The 24,045-nt window shown below is 45.0% G+C and overlaps 2 protein-coding genes and 1 long non-coding RNA gene across 3 annotated transcripts in view; all 3 read right to left on the reverse strand.

Annotated features, from left to right (window-relative positions):
- The window catches only part of LOC120992102 (oocyte zinc finger protein XlCOF6-like), a 770,548-nt gene that overhangs the window by 528,495 nt on the left and 218,008 nt on the right, over positions 1-24,045 (reverse strand). The gene's annotated exons all lie outside the window — the stretch shown is intronic.
- Positions 113-7,237, reverse strand: LOC120991903 (gastrula zinc finger protein XlCGF57.1-like). The gene is made up of 4 exons (XM_040420638.1): positions 7,230-7,237; positions 7,014-7,074; positions 4,453-4,846; positions 113-2,119 (listed from the first exon to the last, which is right to left on the reverse strand). The coding sequence occupies exons 1-4, from the start codon at positions 7,235-7,237 to the stop codon at positions 564-566; spliced, it is 2,019 nt and encodes a 672-aa protein (XP_040276572.1). The 3' UTR covers positions 113-563.
- Positions 7,258-22,327, reverse strand: LOC120992138. Its single transcript, XR_005776928.1, has 3 exons — positions 22,190-22,327; positions 7,360-7,539; positions 7,258-7,276 (listed from the first exon to the last, which is right to left on the reverse strand). It is a non-coding gene; the product is annotated as an uncharacterized LOC120992138 (long non-coding RNA).

The following is a 24,045-nucleotide window of genomic DNA, read 5'->3' on the forward strand; positions in this document are numbered from 1 at the left end:
GGGTAATGGAAACAATTGCAATTTTACTATTGTTTGTGCATTAAAAATTTGATAGCATTTATCATGAGACGTAGATAACATGTTGCTTTTATTCTGTGTGTCAGTACAATAATAGTACATAAAAGACAAGAAACACAATAAAATCAAATAAAATCATGAGTGACAACCCACTCGTGAGAACACACAACACTTTATTCAAGCAAAAGTTGTATTTCCTAGGACTGAAGCCATGACTCTGGGGTGACAAGCTCATGTTTTTACCGGAGATCATTGAGAGTCTAATGTTACAAAAATTATCTTTTTTTGGCACAGTCATCCTGGAATCACTGGAGAGTTGTTATTTTCAAGACTGCATCATCTTAGGGGTTAAATACCTGGTGAAGGAGCTAGCTACAATCCTGGCCATTGCAGTGAAAGCTTGTCTGTATCTTATGGCCTGCTCCCGATACTGATGGCACAGACACAATTGCTGTTTCTGCATCATCACTGCAAGTCAGAGTATAGGAATTTAGCCCTCACCTTCTTGTGCAGTTACGTCAAGGTGAGGAAAAGTAATTTGATGGTTAAGAACTATGGTTTGTTTCTAAAACATTTTCTACATTCTGGACATGAAAAGTGTTTCTAGTGTGAGTTCCATGATGAGAAATTAGAGCAGATTTTTGGGTAAAACACTTTCCACATACAATGCATGAAAATGGTTTCTCCCCTGTGTGAATTCTGAGATGCCGAACAAGAGCAGATTTATGGCTAAAACATTTTCCACATTCTTGGCATGAAAATGGCCTCTCCCCGGTGTGAATTTTCTGATGTTCAACGAGCCCTGCTTTTCTTATGAAACATTTCCCACATTCTGAACATGGAAATGGCTTCTCCCCCGTGTGAGTTAACTGATGTGTAACAAGATGTGATTTTTGAGAAAAAAACTTCCCACATTCTGGACATGAAAATGGTTTCTCCACTGTGTGAGTTAGTTGATGTGCAACAAGATGTGATCTTTGAGTAAAACTTTTCCCACATTCTTGGCATGAAAATGGCTTCTCTCCTGTGTGAGTTCTTTGATGGCGAACAAGGTTTGATTTAACACTATAAAGTTTCCCACAATCTGGGCATGAGAATGGCTTCTCCACTGTGTGAGTTAGTTGATGTTCCACAAGATGTGATTTTTGATTAAAACTTTTCCCACATTCTTGGCATGAAAATGGCTTCTCTCCTGTGTGAGTCAATTGATGTCGAACAAGATTTGATTTAACACTGTAAAATTTCCCACAGTCTGGACATGAAAATGGCTTCTCCCCTGTGTGAGTTCTTTGATGTATAACAAGGGTTACCTTTTGTGCAAAACATTTCCCACATTCTGGACATAAAAATGGCTTCTCCCCTGTGTGAATTTTCTGATGTTCAACAAGACATGCTTTTCCTAAGAAACATTTCCCACATTCTGGACATAAAATTGACCTCTTGCCTTTGCATGTTCGCTGATGTTCAAGAAGCTGTGATTTCCAAGTAAAACATTTCTCACATTCTAGACATGAAAACGGCTTCTCTCCCGTGTGAATTCTTTGATGTACAACAAGAGTTGTTTTCTGTGCAAAACATTTCCCACATTCTGGACACGAATATGGCTTCACCCCTGTGTGAGTTCGTTGATGTTCAACAAGATGTGTTTTTCGAGTAAAACATCTACCACATTCAAAACATAAAAATGGCTTCTCTCCTGTGTGAATTCTCTGATGTCTATTAAGTTTTGATTTTCGAGTAAAGCATTTCCCGCATTCTGAACATGAAATCGGCTTCTCCCCTGTGTGAATTCGTTGATGTTCAGCAAGACGAAATTTCCGAGTAAAACATTTCCCACATTCTAAACATGACATTAACTTCTTCCCAGTTTTCTCTCTTTGATGTACAACATCCCTTCTGTTACTTGTATTTTGCTTAACAGTCTGTGATGAACCAGAACATAGAAGATGTTGAAAAGGATCAGATGATAGATCTTTACTGTGAAAGGCTGAGATTATATCTGAGATAACGGCACGCTCTTCATATGTGTCTTGTGTGATACCACAATCGCGAGCTTTAAAATCTGAAGAAATTAGATCTTCTGAGCTCCGGACACATTCATCTGCAAAGAATAAACAGATTTTATTTTTAAATACTATAACCTAAACCCCTTCAATACTCTCTTTATGTGGTAGTAACTTTTGAATGCTTTTACTTATCCAAGCCATTCCGAGTTTTCTTGTGACATATCATACACGCTAGTAGGAAATTTGAGTCAATAACTTTTACCGAAAATTTCACTATTATCTCCTTTTGAATTTCTCGGCTTTTAAAGAGATTTAGCGATATCTCAAAAATATGTATTAATCAACATTCACCATATATCTACTTTATGGTTAAATTATTTTATTTTTCAGGGCATTAGAAGGTTTAGAATTTTGGAAACAGTGTTTTCAAAATTTGCAAGAAAATTTCCAAAACTGACTTTAAGGACCAATTCAGTGATGTGAAGTCCCTTTGAGGGGCTTACATAATAAAAACCACACATAAATGGCCCCATTTTAGTAACAACACTCCTCAAATTATTGGAAACAGATTTTACAACTTTTTTTTAACCCTTTAAAGAGAACTTTTCACCTCCCCTGACATGTCTGCTTTAGTAACTACTTGCATTCCCCATGTAATAACAATTCTGGAACATGTTTTCTTATGACTCTGTGTTGTGCCAGGTACAGATGGGTGTTACCAGTTGGGGTGTGTGTCCCTGCACAGTCTGACATGGCATGATTGGACAGTGCCAGACTGTGCAGGGACACACACCCAACTGGTAACACCCATCTGTACATTTATCCATAAAATTCTAGCAAGAATAGCAGAAGAATGGCACCTAATAGAGCCATAAGAAAACATGCTCCAGAATTGTTAATACATGGGGAATACAAACAGCTACTAAAATATCCATGTCAGGAGAGTTGAAAGGTTCTTTTTAAGTGTTCCACAGGAATTAAAGCAAAATATAGGTGAAATTTAAAATTTTCTTGTGTGATCAAAGACTGCAGGAAGGGCTCAGAATGGAAGGAGTGCCATTTGGCTTTTGGAGTGCAGAGTTAGGGCTCATGCACACAACCGTATGCCCTCCGAGACATACGGTCCGTGAGCGGGCCATATGTCCCGGAGCGGCATACATCGTGCCCACAAGAGTACACAGCATGATAGATTACAATGATGCTGTGCACGTCGGGCCGCCCGTGGGGCCATTGTCCCGCTCTCATAAGATCTTATGAGTGCGGGACAATAGTCCCTCGGGCGGCCCAACATGCACAGCATCATTGTAATCTATGATGCTGTGTACTCCCGTGCGCACAATGTATGCCGCTCCGGGACATATGGCCCGCTCACGGACCGTATGTCTCGGAAGGCATACGGTCGTGTGCATGAGCCCTTACTGGAATAATGTTGGGCACCATGTCCCATTTGAAGAGACCGTGAGGTACCCCTACAGTGAAAACCCCCCAAAAAGTGACCCCATTTTGGAAACAACACTCTCCAAGAAATTTTTCAAGGAGTGTAATGAGCATTTTGACCCCTCAGGTGTTTTGGAAAAATTAATGCACAGCAGATGGTGCAAAGTAAAAATTGAAATTTTTGAACAGATACACCATTTCAGTGGCCAATATCTAGGGTAGCAGTACAGCCATTTTCTGAGAACTACATGGTTCTTAGCTTTCTCTTGACTGAGCTCTGTGAGGGCTTATTTTTTGCGAGATGAGTTATCATATCATTGGTACTATTTTGGGGTACATTTGATCACTTTTTATTTTGCTTTTTGGGTTTGTTATTGCAGCGTACACAGTAGGGGAAAAATTACATGTTAACTTTATTCTGCTGTTCAGCATGATAACAGATACCGATTATATATAAAAGTTATATATATACATAACTTTTTATGGCGTTCACCTGATGGGATAGATCATGTACTATTTTTACAACCAGATGCAACTATACCAAATATGTCTGTTAGGATTAATCTGGTGCTATCAGAATTTTCAGCGATTCTGGCAGATACAGTAGGAGCCTGAGTGTTAGTAACAGCCAGGGCCCTGTCACTGACCAAGCAAATGCATCTCCTGTGTCCGCAGCATGCTGTACCTGTATGGCATGGGTCTGGAACTCCCTGAGGACCACACTTTACACTTCTGGCAATGGTCCGAAAGCGGATTAAGAATATATTCATATTGTATAATATTTCTATACAAATATTTCTATGCTCATTGTAAGGTACTGTATGTAGCAGAATTATATTATGAATTGACTGAAGCTGGCCATACACATTAGATTAATGTTGGCTGCACCTGCCTACCATTTAATGTGTAGAAGGATCGAGAAGTTGGATTTCAGCATTGCCTTCAGAGGTGTTTCCCACTAAACATGCCTTATTTACTGGTTACTACTCACCTGGGTAGGTATCTGTAGGAAATTCCTCTTTACACTGCTCATCACCCCACACATATGTCTTCGTAGGAAGTTCCTCCTTATACTGGTCATCATCCCTCACATATGTCTCCGTAGGAAGTTCATCCTTATACTGGTCATCACTTCTCACAAATGTGTCTGTAGGAAATTCCTCTTTACACTGCTCATCACGCCCCACATATGTCTCTGTAGGAATGTCTTCCTTATACTGATCATCACCTCTCACATATGTCTCTGTGGGAAATTCCTCCTTACACTGCTTATCTCGCCACACAAATATCTCTATAGGGATGTCTTCTATATGCTGCTCATCACCCCTAACATATGTCTCTATACCATGAATATTGTTAAGCTCTTCATCCTCTTCATTCAAAAGCTGTGAAAAAAAGAATATTGTAAAAGTTAAACAGACAATCGGAGAAGTCAAGGTGTATGTTCTAGATAAGCAGAAAAGATCATTAGTTATCATGATCACCAAAAATGACATGATAGGAGTAGTTATCTGAGCCAAATAGCTGTAGGTGTCCTACGAGCTGGACTTAGATATAAGATGACAGCTCAGTCATAAAAACCTCATACATATGTATATTCAGCATGGCTAGACGGGATACAAGCTGTTTTAGTAGAGGGAGGTTGGTTTCCGGTGTTATTTGTCTCAGGTAAAAGGCAGGAACACATAGGAATAAATCCAACCTGTTGGTTCCTTATTTCCAATAGCAGTCTCCATAGCCAGAACATTCTGAAAACATCTTATGTCAATGGAGATTTATTCCCACCATTTCCACCTTTCTCAGTACACAGATATAAAACATATAATCATATCAGTGTTGATCCCGAATTTTTATCGCGAATATCGTCACTTCGAGAATTCACAAAGATATAGAATATAGTGCTATATATTCGTAATCGCGAATATTCTAGATTTTCTTTTCATCAGTAACCTCCTTTCTTGCTTGTGGGCCAATGAGAAGACTGCAATATCTTTGTCAGAGCTTAGCAACATCCCTAGCAACCAATAGGAAAGTTGCCTACCCCTTACTATATAAAAACCTCCCCAGCAGCCATTTTCTGCTGTTTTTTTGCAGTTCTGAGAGAGAGAGCAGTGACATTGCTGTGCTCTGTGCTTTCATCTGGATCCTATTTCTTATCCAATTACATTAGATAATTAGTTAGCTCATATACAGTACAGACCAAAAGTTTGGACACACCTTCTCATTCAAAGAGTTTTCTTTATTTTCATGACTATGAAGGCATCAAAACTATGAATTAACACATGTGGAATTATATACATAACAAACAAGTGTGAAACAACAGAAAATATGTCATATTCTAGGTTCTTCAAAGTAGCCACCTTTTGCTTTGATTACTGCTTTGCACACTCTTGGCATTCTCTTGATGAGCTTCAAGAGGTAGTCCCCTGAAATGGTCTTCCAACAGTCTTGAAGGAGTTCCCAGAGATGCTTAGCACTTGTTGGCCCTTTTGCCTTCACTCTGCGGTCCAGCTCACCCCAAACCATCTCGATTGGGTTCAGGTCCGGTGACTGTGGAGGCCAGGTCATCTGGCGCAGCACCCCATCACTCTCCTTCATGGTCAAATAGCCCTTACTTTCAAAGTTTTCCCAATTTTTCGGCTGACTGACTGACCTTCAATTCTTAAAGTAATGATGGCCACTCGTTTTTCTTTACTTAGCTGCTTTTTTCTTGCCATAATACAAATTCTAACAGTCTATTCAGTAGGACTGTCAGCTGTGTATCCACCTGACTTCTCCTCAACGCAACTGATGGTCCCAACCCCATTTATAAGGCAAGAAATCCCACTTATTAAACCTGACAGGGCACACCTATGAAGTGAAAACCATTTCAGGGGACTACCTCTTGAAACTCATCAAGAGAATGCCAAGAGTGTGCAAAGCAGTAATCAAAGCAAAAGGTGGCTACTTTGAAGAACCTAGAATATGACATATTTTCAGTTGTTTCACACTTGTTTGTTATGTATATAATTCCACATGTGTTAATTCATAGTTTTGATGCCTTCATAGTCATGAAAATAAAGAAAACTCTTTGAATGAGAAGGTGTGTCCAAACTTTTGGTCTGTACTGTATATATAATACAGATAGTTAGTGGGAGATAGTCAGTGTAGGTTAGATAGTGATATAGTGTAGCTGATAAGTTCCAGTGCAGGGTGTTAGGTAGTGTGATAGGAATTACTGTTTCTCTGCTGTCCATACATACATGCTACAGACATAGTGCTGTGATGTCACAACAATACTTAGTACCTCAATCAGTACTCAGACCTGATAAAATGTGACGTTGCATGTATTGCGTAAAAAATATGCGCATCATTAGTGTCAATTTGCCCAATCGCGAAAATAATGACTGGAGATTACGAATTCTAGAATTCGCGAATATTATGCAAAAAATTTGAGAAATATCGCGAAAACGAATATTGCCTGTGCCTCTCATCACTAAATCATATGAGATAAAACAAAACAAAAAGGACTTCATAGCCTTTCTATAGATCAAAGGGAATATGTCCATCTACCTGATGATCCTTTGGAGGAAGAGGACTAGGACATCTCTCTGGTGTTGTTCTCGTACTGGATCTACCTGTAGGAGACACATACAGTGACTGGATTCATTCTTTACATACAGACAATTAAAGGACGGGTGTATTTAGTCCTGTCTATTACCTGGTGATGTGAGGGGCTCTATCATGACGTCCTTGTACTGATCCTTGTGTCCTTCTAAATATTCCCACTCCTCCATGGACAAATAGAGAGTGACATCCTGACACCTTATAGCAACCTGACAACACAATGATACAGTCATCACCCAGACCCCTCCAGTGCTGTTACTGTATAATGTCCCAGCATTCCCAGCAGTGTCACCTCTCCAGTCAGCAGCTCCACCATCTTGTGGATGAGTTCTAGAATCTTCTGTTCATTGATCTCCTCATGTATCAGGGAGTGAGATGGAGGTCCTGTGATTGGGCTCAGGGTTCTTCCCCATCCTTCAGACACAGGAGCCTGACAGCGCTCACTAGAGATCTTCTTGACTACTGTGTAATCCTGGGTATGGGGAGACACAGTAATAACTATCAATACTGACATTTCCAGAGTCCGTCACCTCTACAGCCATGTCCATCTGTAATTACCATAGATAAGAATGATGTAATGTGACATCATCAGAATCTCTCACCTCTCCAGTCATATCATCTGTTATTACCATAGATAAGATAATGTAATGAGACATCATCAGAATCTCTCACCTCTCCAGTCATATCATCTGTTATTACCATAGATAAGAAGGATGTAATGTGACATCATCAGAATCTCTCACCTCTCCAGTTCCATCATATGTTATAACCATAGCTAAGAATGATGTAATGTGACATCATCAGAATCTCTCACCACTCCAGTCATATCATCTGTTATTACCATAGATAAGAAGGATGTAAAAAAAATTGATTCGGCCGGTTCGCCGAATCTTTAGAAAAAATTTGGTTTGAACGGCTATTTCCTGGCTGCAGAGAGCCTTTATATTGGTGTAGAACACTGTGCCTTGCAGTAACACGCATAGGGAGTCGGCTGTAGTAGTAAATTAATACTGTGAGTCAGTATGACAGGCGTCGCTCTTAGAATCACTGCACACTTCACTTATTTGGGCAGTCACGGGGCCAAAACTGACCAAATAACTGAAGTATGAACTCAGCCTTACAGGTCGATGTTAGCACCAAGAAGAAGCACTCTCCTTTTGTACAGAATCTGTTCTATTAAACACTTATACAAGTAGAGCCCCCCGACAGAGTGGAGAAGTGGAGTGTCAGCAGTAAGTTTGTGTTGACGTCACTGAATATTTTGCCCTTCCTCTGATCCGTCAGAACAATAACCCCCAAAAAACGGATCCTGTCTGTTGAGCACCCGCCTTCACTCAGTCAGCATTTGGTCACTAATCCATCAGTATTGCTAATGCAAAAAAAAAAAAACAGGAGTGGATCCAAAACAGAGATGATACATGAATGGAATATTTGCCCGTCTTCTGAGTTTTGTACCCAGTCCTGCTTTTGGCTACCAAATCACAAGCCAATTCTGATGGGACTATATAGGCCTTATAGCTGCTACACAGACAGGATCCGTTGTGCCTCTCATTTTTCCTTCCTTCTCACAGATCAGAAGAAGGGTCAAATAAATGATGTCAGCCAGGCCGAAAGGCAAAATAGTGGCCCAGTCATGAAGTGGGGAGGGTGGGAACAGCATGAAAAGTCCACAGAGTGGCCCTATGACATGGTGCTGAGGTGGAAGCAGCATGAGGAGGCCACAGAGTGGCACATTGACAGTGTGGAGTTGGCGGCAGCATCAGGAGACCACAGAGTGACCCGGTGACAGAGTGGGGAGGTGGCAGCAGCATTAGGAGACCACAGAGTGGCAACGTGACATAGTGAGGAGATGGCAGCATTATCATTAGGAGACAGCAGCATCAGGAGACCACAGCGTGACCCGGTGAAATAATGAGGAGGTGGTAGCAGCATCAGGAGACCACAAAGTGACCCGGTGATAGAGTGGGGAGTTGGCAGCAGCATCAGTAGACCACAGAGTGGCAAGGTGACATAGTGAGGAGGTGGGTGACAATACGAGTACCAACTGAAGATGGTGGGTGAAAGAAGGAGCACTTGGCATCAGATGTGTGGCATCAGGCGGGTGGCAGGCAGCATCAGAACAGTAGCTGAGGCAGGTAGCCAGAAGGTAGCCAGGTAGCCAGAAGAAACCGGTCTCTTTTGTCAAAGTGTTGGTGTGGCACCATGGATGATCTAGTCTGATGCATCAGGCATTGGTGGGTGGAAATCCTGGCTGATCCATGCCTGATTCATCTTGATAAAGGTCAGTATCTCCACATTCTTCTTGGGGTAACTAAGGCCCCCGCCACACTAAACAACCGCTCTGATGCCACACTACTGGCCGGGCAGGACAGCTTTTCCAGGGCAAACTCTGCTAGTTGCGGCCACAAAGCCAGTTTGGCTGCCCAGTAGTCCAGCGGATCTTCAATGTGGGGTGGCAGAGTGTCCAACTATGCCACCACCTGCTGGGTCAGGTCCTGCTCCAGGTCTAGCTGCTGCAGCTGCTGGTGAGAATTTTCTTCACTAGGCGGGTGAAGAAAGCTGCTCATCAGCGACCCTAGACTCAAGTTGCTGCTGATGGAGATAGAACTGCTTCTAACCCCTCATCCTGCTACAGCAGCCATGGCAGAGGAACGTGAGTGCAGAGGGCCCCTCAGTTCAGACCTACAAGAGGATGGACGATGGCGCAGATAGGCAGTGGCCAACTCACTACATAGGAGGTCTCTATAGTAGTTCAGTTTGTCCTCCCTTTCAGCGGATGTAAAAAAGGCCCCCATTTTGGACCGGTAGCAAGGGCCCAACAAGGTGGAGAGTCAGAAGTCAGACCTCTGCCGAATGGTGACAATTCGGCTGTCACTATGCAAGCAAGTGAGCATGCATCGCGCCATTTGTGCAAGTGACTCAGAGGGACTCCCTGCCTCCATCTCCACTGCATACCGCCACGGTGTGTCTGGGTCCTCTACCTCATCTTCCTGATCGCCAGCTACTCTGGCTGCTCCTGCTCCTCCTCTCATGTCACCTGTGTGTAAAAACCACCCATTTTGCTACACATTGCTTGTGCTCCAATGTCCTCCTCCTCCAGTTCAGCCCCCACAGGGCTCATGTGGCCGTGATATCTAGGCGCCACGTCTCCAGTCCCCTGACCAGCCAGATTTACCAGCCTCTGTTCCAGGACATGAAGCATTGGAATGATGATGTTCATCCCGTAGTCCTGGCGACTGACAAATAACGTGGCCTCCTCAAAGGGCCTGAGCAAACGGCAGGTGTCACGCATGAGCTGCCACTGGCTGACATCAAGGTTACACAGAGGAGTACTCCTGTCTGCTTGGATCATCAAGAAATCATTGATGGTCTTTCTCTGTTCGTATAGTCGGTCCAACATATGGAGGGTGGAATTCCAACGGGTGGAAATGTTGCATATCAGCCTAGGTTGGGGGATGCTGTTCTGCCGCTGCAGCTCAAGGAGGGTGTGCTTTGTGGTGTTCGAGTGGCTGAAGTGCATGCAAAGTTTCCTGGCCATTTCTAGGATGTCTTGCAGATGGGTGGAAGACTTCAAGAACCTCTTGACAACCAGATTGAACACTTGTGCCATGCAGGGCGGATGGCTCAGCCCTCCTTGACGCAGCGCAGACACCATGTTCTTCCCGTTGTCGGTCACCATGGTTCTGATTTTGAGTTGTCGCGGAGAAAGCCAGGATTCGATTTCTTGATGAAGGACATGGAGCAGTTGCTCCCCTGTGCGACTCCGTTCGCCCCCAGGCAAACGAGGTGCAGAACAGCTTGACACCGCTGTGGCCTGCACATGTGGTATGCTGGAGGGGCATTGTGAATTGTCGCTGCAGTGGAGGCTGAGGACACGGTGAAGGATGAAAAGGCAGAGGCGGACATTGTCGCAGGACCAACGACGTGACAACGTGGGGGCAGAAGCGGCGTCACCTGGCCAAGTTTGCTGGTGTGCTGGGCAGGAACCACATTCACCCAGTGGTCTGTAAAGGACATGTATTGTCCCTGACCGTAGTTACAGCTCCACACGTCGGTGCTGCCGTGCACTTTGGCAGACACCGACAGGCTCAAGGACTGGCCCACCTTCTTTTCTATATATGTGTGTGCAGGGCTGGTACTGCCTTTTTGGCAAAGAAATGATGGCTTGGGACTCTCCACCTCTGCTCGGCACAAGCCATCAGTTCTCTTAAAGGTGCAGAGTCCACCACTTGGAAAGGGAGGGACTGCAACACCAGCAACTTGGACAGGAGCACATTCAGCTTCTGCGCCGTTGAATGCCTTCATGCATACAGTTGTCTCTTGGCAATCGATTCGGTGATCGATTGCTGATAGAATGACTGACGAGGAGGAGCATTAGGACCAGCAGATGATGGGAAAGACAGACAGCTCCCTTCGGCTGGGGTGGTGGAGCCTTGACTGCCTGAAACCGGGTGCGTGCCACTAGGTGATGCAGCGGTTGCTGCGGCAGGCTAGACCACCACATCAGAGCCACGGTTCTCCCAGGCCACTTTATGGTGACGCTGCATATACAGGGAGTGCAGAATTATTAGGCAAATGAGTATTTTGACCACATCATCCTCTTTATGCATGTTGTCTTACTCCAAGCTGTATAGGCTCGAAAGCCTACTACCAATTAAGCATATTAGGTGATGTGCATCTCTGTAATGAGAAGGGGTGTGGTCTAATGACATCAACACCCTATATCAGGTGTGCATAATTATTATCCTTTCCTTTGGCAAAATGGGTCAAAAGAAGGACTTGACAGGCTCAGAAAAGTCAAAAATAGTGAGATATCTTGCAGAGGGATGCAGCACTCTTAAAATTGCAAAGCTTCTGAAGCGTGATCATCGAACAATCAAGCGTTTCATTCAAAATAGTCAACAGGGTCGCAAGAAGCGTGTGGAAAAACCAAGGCGCAAAATAACTGCCCATGAACTGAGAAAAGTCAAGCGTGCAGCTGCCAAGATGCCACTTGCCACCAGTTTGGCCATATTTTAGAGCTGCAACATCACTGGAGTGCCAAAAAGCACAAGGTGTGCAATACTCAGAGACATGGCCAAGGTAAGAAAGGCTGAAAGACGACCACCACTGAACAAGACACACAAGCTAAAACGTCAAGACTGGGCCAAGAAATATCTCAAGACTGATTTTTCTAAGGTTTTATGGACTGATGAAATGAGAGTGAGTCTTGATGGGCCAGATGGATGGGCCCGTGGCTGGATTGGTAAAGGGCAGAGAGCTCCAGTCCGACTCAGACGCCAGCAAGGTGGAGGTGGAGTACTGGTTTGGGCTGGTATCATCAAAGATGAGCTTGTGGGGCCTTTTCGGGTTGAGGATGGAGTCAAGCTCAACTCCCAGTCCTACTGCCAGTTTCTGGAAGACACCTTCTTCAAGCAGTGGTACAGGAAGAAGTCTGCATCCTTCAAGAAAAACATGATTTTCATGCAGGATAATGCTCCATAACACGCGTCCAAGTACTCCACAGCGTGGCTGGCAAGAAAGGGTATAAAAGAAGAAAATCTAATGACATGGCCTCCTTGTTCACCTGATCTGAACCCCATTGAGAACCTGTGGTCCATCATCAAATGTGAGATTTACAAGGAGGGAAAACAGTACACCTCTCTGAACAGTGTCTGGGAGGCTGTGGTTGCTGCTGCACGCAATGTTGATGGTGAACAGATCAAAACACTGACAGAATCCATGGATGGCAGGCTTTTGAGTGTCCTTGCAAAGAAAGGGGGCTATATTGGTCACTGATTTGTTTTTGTTTTGTTTTTGAATGTCAGAAATGTATATTTGTGAATGTTGAGATGTTATATTGGTTTCACTGGTAAAAATAAATAATTGAAATGGGTATATATTTGTTTTTTGTTAAGTTGCCTAATAATTATGCACAGTAATAGTCACCTGCACACACAGATATCCCCCTAAAATAGCTAAAACTAAAAACAAACTAAAAACTACTTCCAAAAATATTCAGCTTTGATATTAATGAGTTTTTTGGGTTCATTGAGAACATGGTTGTTGTTCAATAATAAAATTAATCCTCAAAAATACAACTTGCCTAATAATTCTGCACTCCCTGTATTGATGCAGGGCCGTGGTGCCAACATTGGCACCCTGGCCACGCTTCACCTTCTGCCCACAGATTCTACATATGGCCATGTTCACCTCCTCCTCCGGCAGCTTAACAAAAAACTGCCACACCGTTGAGTAGGTGATTTTACCCCCAACACTACGCACTCACTGACTGCTACCGCCGCTGCTTCCGTGAACCCGTGCACCAATACTTTCCAGGCAGGTAGGCTCCTGTGAAGCGGGTGGTCTACCCCAGGCACGTTTGGCTACCTACCTCCTACTGCTGCCACCCTGCTGACTCCCGGCCACACTAGCGACTTGCTGGCTCCGCCGCTGCCTTGCGGACAAGCTGCCACCCTCTTCTCCCGATGATGATGAAGCCCCTAATTCACCTGGCTCCCAAGTGCAATCAGCTACATCATCATCATCATCATCATCAAGTACTGTCTGCACATCACTGATGTCCTCCTCAACGGTTTCTGGGTCAGGAGCCTCACCACTCGCAACACCAGCTCCCACGCCACTCTCATCAGCACTAGTGTAGGAAGCGGCGGATGTCTCCTCCACATCTTGGCTGGCCAGTGGCTGCTGACTCTCCTCTAGTAGCTCGTCCTCGCCTTATAGTGGGGCTGAGCCCACAGCATATAATACTTCTCTGGCTGAGGGAACAGAAAAGGACAGAGGCAGGTTGAGAACAAGTGAGGGCACAGGGCCTGCTCCCGGGCCATGCCAACTAAGGGTTGTGTCTGATGAACCTACCGACTCTTGGCTGGGGGTGTCTGATGTCACTTGGGACGAAGTGGATGACCGAGTCAACCATTCAAGAACCGCTGGGTTGCTGGTCAAGACACGACTGCTAGATGACATTGGGAGCTCAGGACTCTTGCTGAGACTCCTACTGCCACGCCCCCTTACTCTGCTGCGACCTGTGCCAGAAACATTTAGGCCTCTGCCACTCCCCTGTGCATGGCCTGGCACTTCTGTCTGACACACTGTTAGATCAAATAAATAAATAAAAAGGAAATTAAAACACCCCAAAAAACTCTGTAATTTTCTCACTTCATCGCACAACGGCTAATAAGCCCTTTTTTTCCACTAATACATGCTAAAAAGGGCTAAAATTTTCTCACTTCACCATACAACAGCAAATACTTTTTTGTGCCACTAATACACGTGAAAAAGGGCTTTAGAACATATAACTGCACCACTGAAAAGGCAAATAGGCCCTTATTTTTTTCCACTTATACACGACACAAAAGGCTTTAGAACATATAACTGCACCGCTGAACGGCAAATATAATTTTCTGTTTTTCACTTATACACTCCACAAAAGGATTTAGAACATAACTTCACTGCTGAACGGCAAATATATTTTTCTTTTGCCACTAATACACAACAAAAAGGGCTTTAGAACATATAACTGCACTGCAGAATGGCAAATAGGCCCTTATTTTCTTCCAGTTATACACTCCACAAAAGGATTTAGAACATAACTGCACCGCTGTAGGCAAATATATTTTTCTTTTTTCCACTTATACACTCCACAAAAGGGCTTTAGAACATATAACTGTACTGCTGAACGGGAAATAGATTTTTCTTTTGCCCTAATACATGACAAAAAGGGCTTAAGAACATATAACTGCACCACTGAACGGCAAATAGGCCCTTATTTTTTTTCCATTTAGTCACAACACAAAAGGCTTTAGAATATATAACTGCACCGCTGAACGGCAAATAGGCCCTTATTTTTTTCTACTTATACATGACACAAAAGGCTATATAACTGCACTTCTGTACGGCAAATATATTTTTCTTTTATCACTTATACACTCCACAAAAGGCTTTAGAACATATACCTGCACCGCTGATTGGCAAATATATTTTTCTTTTGCCATTAATACACAACAAAAAGGGCTTTAGAACATATAACTGCATCGCTGAACGGCAAATAAAAAAAAAAATTGTGCCACTAATACACGCCAAAAAGGCTGTAATTTTCACACTTCACCACACAACGCCTAATAAAACCTTTTTTCCCCACTAATACAAGCCAAAAAATGCTTTAGAACATATAACTGCACCGCACAAGGGCAAATAAGACATAGAAATATTTCCTTGTAATAAACCCTGTTAATGGCTGTATCAAACAACATTTGCACCCCAATAACAAGAACGGTTTGCTGGAATTACAGAGCTGTATAATGGCAATTTGGCTCCCCAGTCAGTGCAGCAAAGTGTAATAGGATTGTTCCTATTACACAGGCTGTAACCTCCCCTACTGAACCCTGTTCTACATAAATGTTGTGAAATCATTCCTCCCTATCCTTTCCCTACACCTTGAATAATCTTTCCCTGAACTTGTAAATCGTTTTTTTAGCACAATAAAGTCTTTCCTACCACTGTCCCTCACGCCTGCTGATGTCTCTCCCTGCACTAAGTACACTGGAAAATGGCAGAGGCCATTTATAGGGCTGTGACATCACAGGGCTGGTTGGCTGCTGATTGGATGCGTGCACAGCATTATGGGTGATCCCGCATTCCCAGAGTTCCTTGCTCCATGTCCTCACACGTGCAGCAGCCACGAAGCTTACCACGAAGCGCGAGGAAATTCGGATTCAGTGCGAATATAATTTTTCCTAAAATTCGGATCGAATTCCACTTCGTTAACTTCGATTCGCTCATCTCTAAATGTGACATCATCAGAATCTCTCACCTCTCCAGTCATATCTGTTATTACCACAGATAAGAAAGATGTAAAGTGACATCAGAGTCTCTCACATCTCCAGTAATATCATCTGTTATTACCATAGATAAGATGATGTAATGTGACATCAGAATCTCCCACCTCTCCAGTTATATCATCTGTTATTACCATAGATAAGATGATGTAATGTGACATCATCAGAATCTCTCACCTCTCCAGTCATATCATCTGTTATTTAGGGTTGAGCGAACCCGAACTGTAAAGTTCGGGTTCGTACCGAACTTTAGGATTTTTGGACCCCGGACCCGAACATTTCAGTAAAAGTTCGGGTTCGGTGTTCGCTGAGTTAATGGCGCTTTTTGAAAGGCTGCAGAGCAGCCAACCAACAAGCGTTTAACTGGTGTGCCTTTAGAAGCCATCACAGGCTACTAATGGCATGGCTGTGATTGGCCAGTGCAGCATGAGACCCAGCGTCTATATAAGCTGGAGTCACGTAGCGCTGCACGTCACTCTGCTCTGATTAGTGTAGGGATAGGATGCTGCTGCTGTGAGGGAGAGAATAGGACAGAATCTTTAAATCAGAAGTGCTTGTTAACTCAGCAATAGACCTAGATTTTGTTTTGTGGGTGCAGTGCACAATCTTTTTACCCTGCCCTGAGCCCAGTGAACCAGAAAAATAACTTTTATCCGTCTGTTAGTTAGGTGGGCAGCGTCAGCACAGCATTTGTGACAGTCAAATAGAAGCTTGAACTACTGCAATTATATTCTGGGTTTAAAAAGAATCACCCATTTTTGGCAAGATTCTACATCTGTGGCCTTTGCAGCATTAGTCAGTACGCAATTTAAGCTAGAAGTACAGCAATAATTTTCTGGGTTTTAAAAAACACCCTTTTTGGGCAAAATACTAAATTTTAAAGCCCTTGCTGCATCTGTCAGTGTGAAATTCAAGCGTTATATACTGCTGTCATATTCGGTTATTAAAAAAACACCCATTTTGGGCAAAATACTTAATTTGCGGCCTTGTCTGCATCTGTCAGTGTGAGATACAATCTTGAAATACAGCAATAATATTCTGTGTAAAAAAATATAAAACATTTTGGGCAAAGTACTTAATATTACAGCCCTTGCTGCATTTGTCATTGTGAGATATACGCGTTAGATAATGGTCTTCTATTCTGTTATTTAAAAAACACCCATTTTTGGCAAAAAAACTCAATTTGCGGCCTTGTCTGCATCTGTCATAGTGAGATACACCCTTTAGATACTGTTGTTCTATTCTGCTATTAAAAAAAACACCCATTTTGGGCAAGATCCTAAATTTGAGAAATATGAGGAGAGCGTCAAATAAGGGACTGGCCCCGATCGTGGTGCTGCTGGTGGAGCTTCTGTTGCAAGGAGAGGACGTGGTTGATCTGTGCCAGCTACACGCACAAGTGAAACACCTTCCTCAAGTGTGAGTAGGCGACAGAACCTTCAGCAGTATTTGGTAGGGCCTAATGCGGCTCTATGAATGGTGAGGCCAGAACAAGTACAGGCGATAGTAGATTGGGTTGCTGACAGTGCCTCCAGTTCCTTTACATTGTCTCCCACCCACTCTCCTGCTTAAAGATCAGAGTTGGCACCTGCAGCCGATGTCCATCAGTCTTTCACCTCACCCCCTTACAAATCAGCCAAGCAGTCTGAGCCCCAAGTCATGCAGCAGTCTCTTCTGCTTTTTGATGAGTCTGCTAGCAGGGTTTCCCAGGACCATCCACCTAGCCCTGCCCCAGAAGTGGAAGAGATTGAGTGCACCGATGCCTAACCACTTATCTTTCAAGATGAGTACATGGGAGGACCACCGCAGCACGTCTCGGATGATGACGAAACACAGGTGCCAACTGCTGTGGCTTTCGAAAGTGTGCAGACCGACAAGGAGGGCAGGGGTGAAGACTGGGTGGAAGATGATGTGGAGGACGATGAGGTCCTCGACCCCACATGGAATCAAGGTCATGCGAGTGACCTGTGTAGTTCAGAGGAAGAGGCGGTGGTCGCACAGAGCCACCAGCACAGCAGAAGAGAGAGCAGGGTGCAAAAGCGGAGCGGCCGTCCTCTAGACAGTACGCCTGCTACTGCCCACCGCAGCAAGGGACCGCGCACACCAAAGCCAGCTCCAAGGAGTTCCCTGGCGTGGCAGTTCTTCAGACAATGTGCTGATGACAAGACACGAGTGGTTTGCATGCTGTGCAATCAGAGCCTGAAGCGAGGCATAAACGTTCTCAACCTGAGCACATCCTGCATGACCAGACATTTAAGTGCAAAGCACGAGCTGCAGTGGAGTAGACACCTCAAAAACCAAGAAAGGTCTCTGGCTCCTCCTGCTTCCTCTTCTGCTGCAGTCTAAGCCTCTTCATCCACCTCTGGAGTGACAGTGCCACCCCGCAAACAGAGGATCTGCCAGCAACACCACCACCTGGGTCACCAAGCATCTCCACAATGTCACACAGAAGCGTTCAGCTCTCCATCTCCCAAACACTGGAGCGGAAGAGGAAGTACCCCCCTACCCACCCGCGATTCCTGGCCCTGAATGCCAGCATTTAAAAATGCTGTCATTCCGTCTGGTGGAGACGGAGAGTTTTAAAAGCCTTATGGCGGTGGCTGTCCCACAGTACGCCGTGCCCAGCCGCCACTATTTTTCCAGGCGTGCCATCCCTTCCCTGCACATCCAAGTGGGGGACAAAATCAGGTGTGCACTGCGCAACGCCATCTGTGGCAAGGTCCAACTAACTACGGATATGTGGACCAGGAAGCACGGTCAGGGACGTTATATCTCCATAACAGCACACTGGGTAAATGCAGTAGCAGATGGGCCTGAGGCGGATAGGAGTTTGGCGCATGTCCTTCCACCACCAAGGATTGCAGGGTGCTTCAGTTTGCCTCCTGTTGCTTCCTCCTCCTACTCAGATTCCTCATCCTCTACCGGCTCCTCTTCCGGGCAGCGTAACACCTTCACCACCAACTTCAGCACAGCCAGGGGTAAACGACAGCAGGCAGTTTTAAAACGCATCTGTTTGGGGGACAAACCCCACACCGCGCAGGAGCTGTGGACAGGCCTTGAACAACAGACCGATGAGTGGTTGGTGCCAGTGAGCCTCAAGCCCGGCCTGGTGGTGTGTGATAATGGGCGAAATCTCGTAGCAGCTCTGGGACTAGCCGGTTTGACGCACATCCCTTGCCTGGCGCATGTGCTGAATTTGGTGGTGCAGAGGTTCCTTAAAAATTACCCCGATATGTCAGAGCTGCTGCATAAAGTGCGCGCTTTCGGCGTTCTCACCCTGCTGCTGCTCGCCTGTCAGCGCTGCATCGTAACTTCGGCCTTCCCGCTCACCGCCTCATATGCGATGTGCCTACAAGGTGGAACTCCACCTTGCACATGCTGGCCAGACTGTGCGAGCAGCAGCAGGTGATCATGGAGTTTCAGCTGCAGCACGCACGGGTGAGTCGCTCTGCGGAACAGCACCACTTCACCACCAATGAGTGGGCCTCCATGCGAGACCTGTGTTCCTTGTTTTCTGTTTCGAGTACTCCACCAACATGCCAGTGCTGATAACGCCGTTCTCAGCGTTACTATCCCACTTCTATGCCTCCTTGAAAAAATGCTGCTGGCGATGATGGAAGAGGATGTGGCACAGGAGGAGGAAGAGGGAACATTTCATAGGGTTTCCGGCCAGTCATTCACAAGTGGCTCCGAGGGTGGGTTCCTGCACCCACAAACGCCAGGTACACAATTGCCCAGCCAGGGCACAGTTCTGGAGGATGACGAGGTGGAGGATGAGGAGGAGGAACTGTGTTCACAGCAGGGTGGCACCCAAACCAGCTCATGGCCATCACTGGTGCGTGGCTGGGGGGATACAGAGGACACAGACGATACACCTCCCACAGAGGACAGCTTTTCGTTGCCTCTGGGCAGCCTGGCACACGAGCGATTACATGCTGCAGTGTCTCCGCAACGACCGTTGAGTTGCCCACATTCTAACTTGTGTTGATTACTAGGTGGCCACGCTGCTGGATGCCCATTACAAGGACAACATACCGTCCTTCATTCCATCACTGGAGCGTGATCGTAGGGTGCGCAAGTACCAGCGCACGCTGGTAGACGCGCTGCTGGTGGCATTCCCACCTGACAGCGGGGGCACAGTGGAAGCACAAGGCGAAGGCAGAGGAGGAGGAAGAGGTCACCAACGCAGCTGGGGCACCACCAGCACCTCAGAAGGCAGGGTTAGCATGGCCGAAATGTGGAAAAGCTTTTTCAGCACACCACAACAACCAGCACCACCAGCTGATATGGAACGTCTTAGCAGGAGGCAGCATGTCAGCAACATGGTGGAGCAGTATTTGTGCACACGCCTACACGTACTAAATGACGGGTCTGCCCCCTTCAACTTCTGTGTCTCCAAATTGGGCACATGGCCTGAGCTTGCCCTTTACGCCTTGGAGGTGCTGGCCTGCCCTGAACGTGTGTTTAGCACGGCAGGGGGCATTATCACAGACAAGCGCAGCCACCTGTCCACAGCCAATGTGGACAAGCTCACGTTCATTAAAATGAACCAGGCATGGATCCCACAGGACTTGTCCGTACCTTGTGCAGAATAGACATGTATACCGGCACTAACCAGCCATTGTTATACTGCAGTGCAATTGCTCATTGTTGTATTTTGGATATTTCCCACTCTTTTGGAGTGTACCCTGATAAACAAAAAAAAATTAAAAATGTAAACCAAAAACCAGTGTTGGCTACCTCGTCCTCCTCCACCGCCGCTTCCACCTACACCGCTACGTCCACCGCCTCCTCAAACTCCTTCTCCATATGGACCTCCACCCTTTTAAATCAAGTACATTTTTTTTAATTTGTACATATTGTATTTTATGTCATTTCACTAATTTGTCTGTTACATTTTTGGGTGAAATTCACCAATTTTTGGGTGTGATATACCCCTGCTATACATAGTAGACAGGTAATATTTACCACTTTTTGGGTGTGATATATCCCGGTTGTACCTAGTAGACAAGTAAAAAAAAATTCATTAATTTGTCTGTTACATATTCGGGTGAAATTCACCAATTTTTGGGTGTGATATACCAACTACTCTACCTTGTAGACAGGTAAACAAATTTCACTAATTTGTCTGTTACATTTTTGGGTGACATTTGACCATTTTTGCAGTGATTAAACCCCTGCTCTGCATAGGTGATAGGGACATAAATTTCAAAAAAATCGTCTGTTACATTGTCAAGTGACATTTTACCAATTTTGCCGTATACAAACCCCTGCTCTGCATAGGTGACAGGGAATTAAATTTCAAAAATTCTTCTTGAATTGATGCGCACCCCCTCCTCAATTGGGCACATGGCCTGAGCTTGCCCTTTACGCCTTGGAGGTGCTGGCCTGCCCTGCAGCCAGTGTATCGTCTGAACGTTTGTTTACCACCGCTGGAGTGGGTTATCACAGGTTATATTTCCCAATGTTTTGGGGTGTACCCCAATTTAAAAAATACAAAATAAAATTTAAAACCAAAAACCAGTGTAGGCTACCTCCTCCTCCTCCACTGCCACTTCCACCTACACCGCCACATCCACTGCCTCCTCAACCTCCTACTCCATATGGACCTCGTCCTCTCAGATCAAGATTATAATTTTTACATATTTTATGTCATTTGAAGTCATTTCCCTATCCACATTTGTTTGCAGAGCACTTGCCATGCTCTTAACCACATTTTGCTGGCATTTGCAGCCCTCTAGCCCTTTCCATTTTAGTGCTCAAAAGTTTGGGTCCCTATTGACTTCAATGGGGTTCGGGGTCAAGTTCGGGTCCTGAACTCGAACTTTTTTGTGAAGTTCGGCCGAACCCGAACATCCAGGTGTCCGCTCAACTCTACTGTTATTACCATAGAAAAGAATGATGTAATGTGACATCATCAGAATTTCTCACCTCTCCAGTCATATCATCTGTTATTACCATAGCTAAGAATGATGTAATGTGACATCATCAGAATCTCTCACCTCTCCAGTCATATCATCTGTTATTACCATAGATAAGAATGATGTAATGTGACATCATCAGAACCTCTCACCTCTTCAGTCATATCATCTGTTATTACCATAGATAAGACTAATGTAATGTGACATCATCAGAATCTCTCACCTCTTCAGTCGTGTCATCTGTTATTACCATAGATAAAAGCAAAATATAGGGGAAATGTAAAATTTTCGTGATCATAGACTGCAGGATGGGCACATGGCAAGGCTCAGAATGATTTAATGTGACATCATCAAAATCTCTCACCTCTCCAGTAAGTTGGAAGAGTATCTCTAGGGTGAGATTTAATATCCTCTCTACCATCTTGTCTCTGTCCCTATCCATCCTTGATGGGTCAATCAGGAAAATTCTTTTATGTAGAAAATATCAAATGGAGACAATTCCTATTATGTAGGAACCTGTTTAAAAAAAACACACAAAATCTCATGTAAAAATACATTAGCTGTAGATAATAAGGGAAAACATTTACAGTGTATACGTTCTAGCCTCTTTGACATGAGGGTATAAAATTGGGATCAGACCCCCATTTTAGGACCTCACATCAGACCTCAGATCAGACTTCCATATCAGGCCCCCATCAGACCTCAGATCAGACTTCCATGTCAGACCCCCATCAGACCTAAGATTAGACTTCCATGCCAGACCCCTATCAGATCTCTATGTCGGACCCCCATCAGACCTCAGATTAGACCTCAGATCAGACTTTTAAAATAAATAACCTCACTTACCTCTCCTGCTCTGCCGTTCCTTTCCAGGTCCAGCAGTCTCTGCAGAGGTCGCGCTCCCTTGTCTTCTCCGGGCCCGCACTGCACTGTCATCTGACTGTGTGCAGAGTTGGGTCATACTGTGCGCACTACATCCTGACACTGTACGCAGTCAGGACCTGCAGTGCAGCGTGGCCGTAGGGAAGAAGACCAGGGAGGGAGAGTATAAGAAGCGCTCACAGCGTATCACTCCCCTGCACCTAATGCATACTAGTGAGCACTTCCATAATGGTATATACTTCTCCCCGAGATATCACCCCTGCTGTACTACAAAACACCAGTGATTATTAAAATCATGTCCTGAAACTGAATCTCTCAGAAAGTTAACTTAGGAGTCATTTATGATTGGCACTACGCCGGGCTTTGGTGTAAGAGAAAATGTTGCAAAAGCCTTTTTTGTGACATTTTAACCGCCAGCGCGACATTTTGTCACACGGTAATTTTTGCTTGCGTTCGACACTTGGGAGTGACGAGGGAGTGGCGGGGTTCAGGGTATCGCCCACAACAAATTTACCAGCATTTATAGTAGGCATAAATGTTGGTGAAAAACTACTCCAGTCAGAAGCTGGGGTAGTTTTTACTCCAGGTGCATGGACCAACTAATTTATGTTGGACACACACCTGTAGTCTTGTCGCCATTTGCGCCTAGACCCTCCGCTGCTCTGCCGCTTTAAGTAGTAAGGGTCTTGCATCCAGCAGACACACAGAAATCCAATAACAAAGCTCCGCACAGTACAGAGCTCTGTTATTAGTGAGGAGGCTGCTGATTGGTCAGTATCAGCGTGCTGCCGTACCATTGGCTGCTCCTCTGACCCCCCCTTTCTCCCGCGCTGAACACAGTGCGCTCACTGCCGACTGCTCCATAGACAAGGGGCAGCTAAAGTAGACGAGTTTTTCAGTCATGCGACGCATGGAAGTGAGCGTTCTGCGTACACTGCGCCATGTGCTGAGGGTGCCCTGTGCCCCCCATGTAAGGGGCAAGTGGTGGAGAAGAGAGGGCAATGATGGTGGACAGCTGCAGTGCGCTCAGCCACAGAATTATTGGGGCTGTCATGACAATGTGCAGGTCGCAAAATGACCCCTCTCACTAGTGGCAATGCTGCATTGCTACACTGTGATCTCTGGCCATGTGAGGTTTGTCACAGCCAAAGGCCCCTTGCAGACTAGCGTTCCTCCCGCAGCGAGTCCGCAACGCAGCTCCCCACCTGACCTCCCAGCGCTGCCGGGGGGTCAAATAGCATTATATTGATTTATGATGCTATGTAACCCTTACACAGTTCTGGAATGTATTGGATAACACTGACATAATGCTGTCAGTGTTAGGCCTCATGCACACGT

Source organism: Bufo bufo, chromosome 2 (genome assembly GCF_905171765.1).
Source record: "Bufo bufo chromosome 2, aBufBuf1.1, whole genome shotgun sequence".
Lineage (NCBI taxonomy): Eukaryota > Metazoa > Chordata > Amphibia > Anura > Bufonidae > Bufo > Bufo bufo.

Excerpts from the sequence above, each read along its gene's own strand:
- LOC120991903 (XM_040420638.1), bottom strand. Across the intron at positions 4,847-7,013 it reads TTCCTCCAAAGGATCATCAG|CTTTTGAATGAAGAGGATGA; the intron begins GTAGATGGACAT and ends TTTTTTTCACAG. Across the intron at positions 2,120-4,452 it reads TCCTACAGATACCTACCCAG|ATGAATGTGTCCGGAGCTCA; the intron begins GTGAGTAGTAAC and ends TATTCTTTGCAG.